General features: G+C 44.3%; 1 protein-coding gene across 1 annotated transcript in view; it reads right to left on the bottom strand.

Moving 5' to 3' along the window:
- Positions 1-1,920, bottom strand: part of LOC106878052 (dynein axonemal intermediate chain 3) — a 26,930-nt gene that overhangs the window by 16,295 nt on the left and 8,715 nt on the right. The window contains exons 8-9 of the mRNA XM_052977504.1: positions 1,215-1,372; positions 433-544 (exon numbers count right to left, since the gene is read on the bottom strand). Coding sequence (XP_052833464.1) covers positions 433-544; positions 1,215-1,372 — 270 coding nt within the window. The remainder of the gene's footprint in view (positions 1-432; positions 545-1,214; positions 1,373-1,920) is intronic.

The raw sequence follows: 1,920 nt of genomic DNA, 5'->3' as shown, positions 1-1,920 counted from the left end.
CACCAGGCAGTGGCTCTCATGGCTTCTGACCTGAACTGATTGGAAGTGTTATCATGTACATTGTTTTTGTCTTGGTATAAAAGATGGCCTACAGCAAATATTCTGCTCAATACCACAATGTCTTGAGACAGTACCAGGCAGTGGCTATCATGGCTTCTGATCTTAACTGATTGGAAGTGTTATCATGTACATTGTTTTGCCTTGCGATAAAAGATGGCCTACAGCAAATATTCTGCTCAATACCGCAGACTTGCTTGTCAGTTGTTTGACCTTAACCAGTTGACTATGTCCCTTGGATGATAAATAATTATACTAATCCTTTATAATCGTCCAGGAGCTGCGTAATATCGTTGATTCAAGACAAACGGCAACGACAACAGCGAATAACAACAACAATCTCTGTAATGTGTATTCATACAGTTTCAACCATACCTTTAACTGACCGTCAATGTGACCGGCGGAAATATCCACTTCCTTCCCAAGATGGAGCCAGTCGTCATAGAACACATCCGTTATTTCGTTCTGCTGCAGAGCTTCCTGAAACCTACAACAACAAACAATAAAGTGGAAATCACTCGGAGTTCAAATACTGATGATGGCGGTGGTGGTGGTGGTGGTGGTGTGGAGAGGGGAAGCTGGTATGCATGGGTGACTCTGCTGGTCTTCGATAAACAACCTTGCCTGGACTTGTGCCTTGGAGGGGAACTTTCTGGGTGCCATCCCATGGTCATTCATGACCGAAGCCTATATTTGACAAAATAATCTGAATGCTAAAGGGTGACCCTTAGCATTTAAAGTGGCCATGTCGAGCCCAATTTATTCAGTAGCCATGATAAAACTCTGAGTTTTATATTATTATTATCCAGCCGGATAACTGAAGAGATGTTGGCGTGGGCTCCCACTCTGGCATCCGAAACTCAGAGTTTTATCATGGCTACTGAATAAGTGTCACATATTTTTACAGATAAATTCCTCTATTTGCATAATATCGAGGTCTCTTTCTTTCTTTTGGTGTCCTTCCTGTCAAATATATATATCTCGGCCACAGTCAAATGACTGAAACAAGTAAAAGAGAAAGAAAACAATTAAAGGAAACGCCTTGTGCCATGTTTGAAGAACTCGGTGCTGACCGCACGGATAAAACGGTAAAACAGGGAGGAGGTGGGATGTCTATTTATTTTTGACCTGTCTGTGAATTTTGCTTTGTTACTCACAGTGGGGTGACGTCCACAATGAACTCCAGCAGTTTGGGGTCCTGCTGGATTTCCTCTTTCTCTTGTTCAGTGAATTCCCGTGGTATGTACTGCGTACAGGAAGTCCGTGGATTTTTCCACCTCGTCTGCGTGAAGGTGTCTTTCGTAGTAGGGACAGCCTGAAATGCAAAATAAAACAAGGCGTTATGCAGAGGGGACATCAAAAAGTTCCAGGATGAGTTATTTCACAGACACTTAAACAGACCCCTGGCAAAGAGGGCTTTCAGCCCTTTTAGCTGTTCATCTCGTGGCGCTTGTTACACTAGACCAGTGGTTCCTAAACTTTTTCAGGCTAATGCCCTCTTGGCACCCGGGCCACATTCCTAGCGCCCCCTTCCCCCAGAAGATCAAGATACTAGGCCCAATGCCATCACACCCCAGCAAACCCTGGGCTTGATGAGGCCCTTCAGTTTTTTAGCTGCTCAAATAAGAGAAGAAAACTCGGTCAATATACAGATCCTCATCCTCAATGATGATGGTGGTGGTGGTGGGGGGGTGATGATGATGGCAATGATGATGATGATGATGATGATGATGATGATGATGGTGGTGGTGGTGGTGGTGGTGGTTGTGGTGGTTGTGGTGATGATGATGATGATGGTGTGAAGATGATGGCAATGATGATGATGGTGATGATGATGTTGATGATGATGGTGGTGGTGGTGGT

The sequence above is a fragment of the Octopus bimaculoides genome, chromosome 28 (genome assembly GCF_001194135.2).
Source record: "Octopus bimaculoides isolate UCB-OBI-ISO-001 chromosome 28, ASM119413v2, whole genome shotgun sequence".
NCBI classification, from domain to species: domain Eukaryota; kingdom Metazoa; phylum Mollusca; class Cephalopoda; order Octopoda; family Octopodidae; genus Octopus; species Octopus bimaculoides.
The sequence above is the reverse complement of the archived record's forward strand: the minus strand, read 5'-3'. Positions and strand labels throughout refer to the sequence as shown.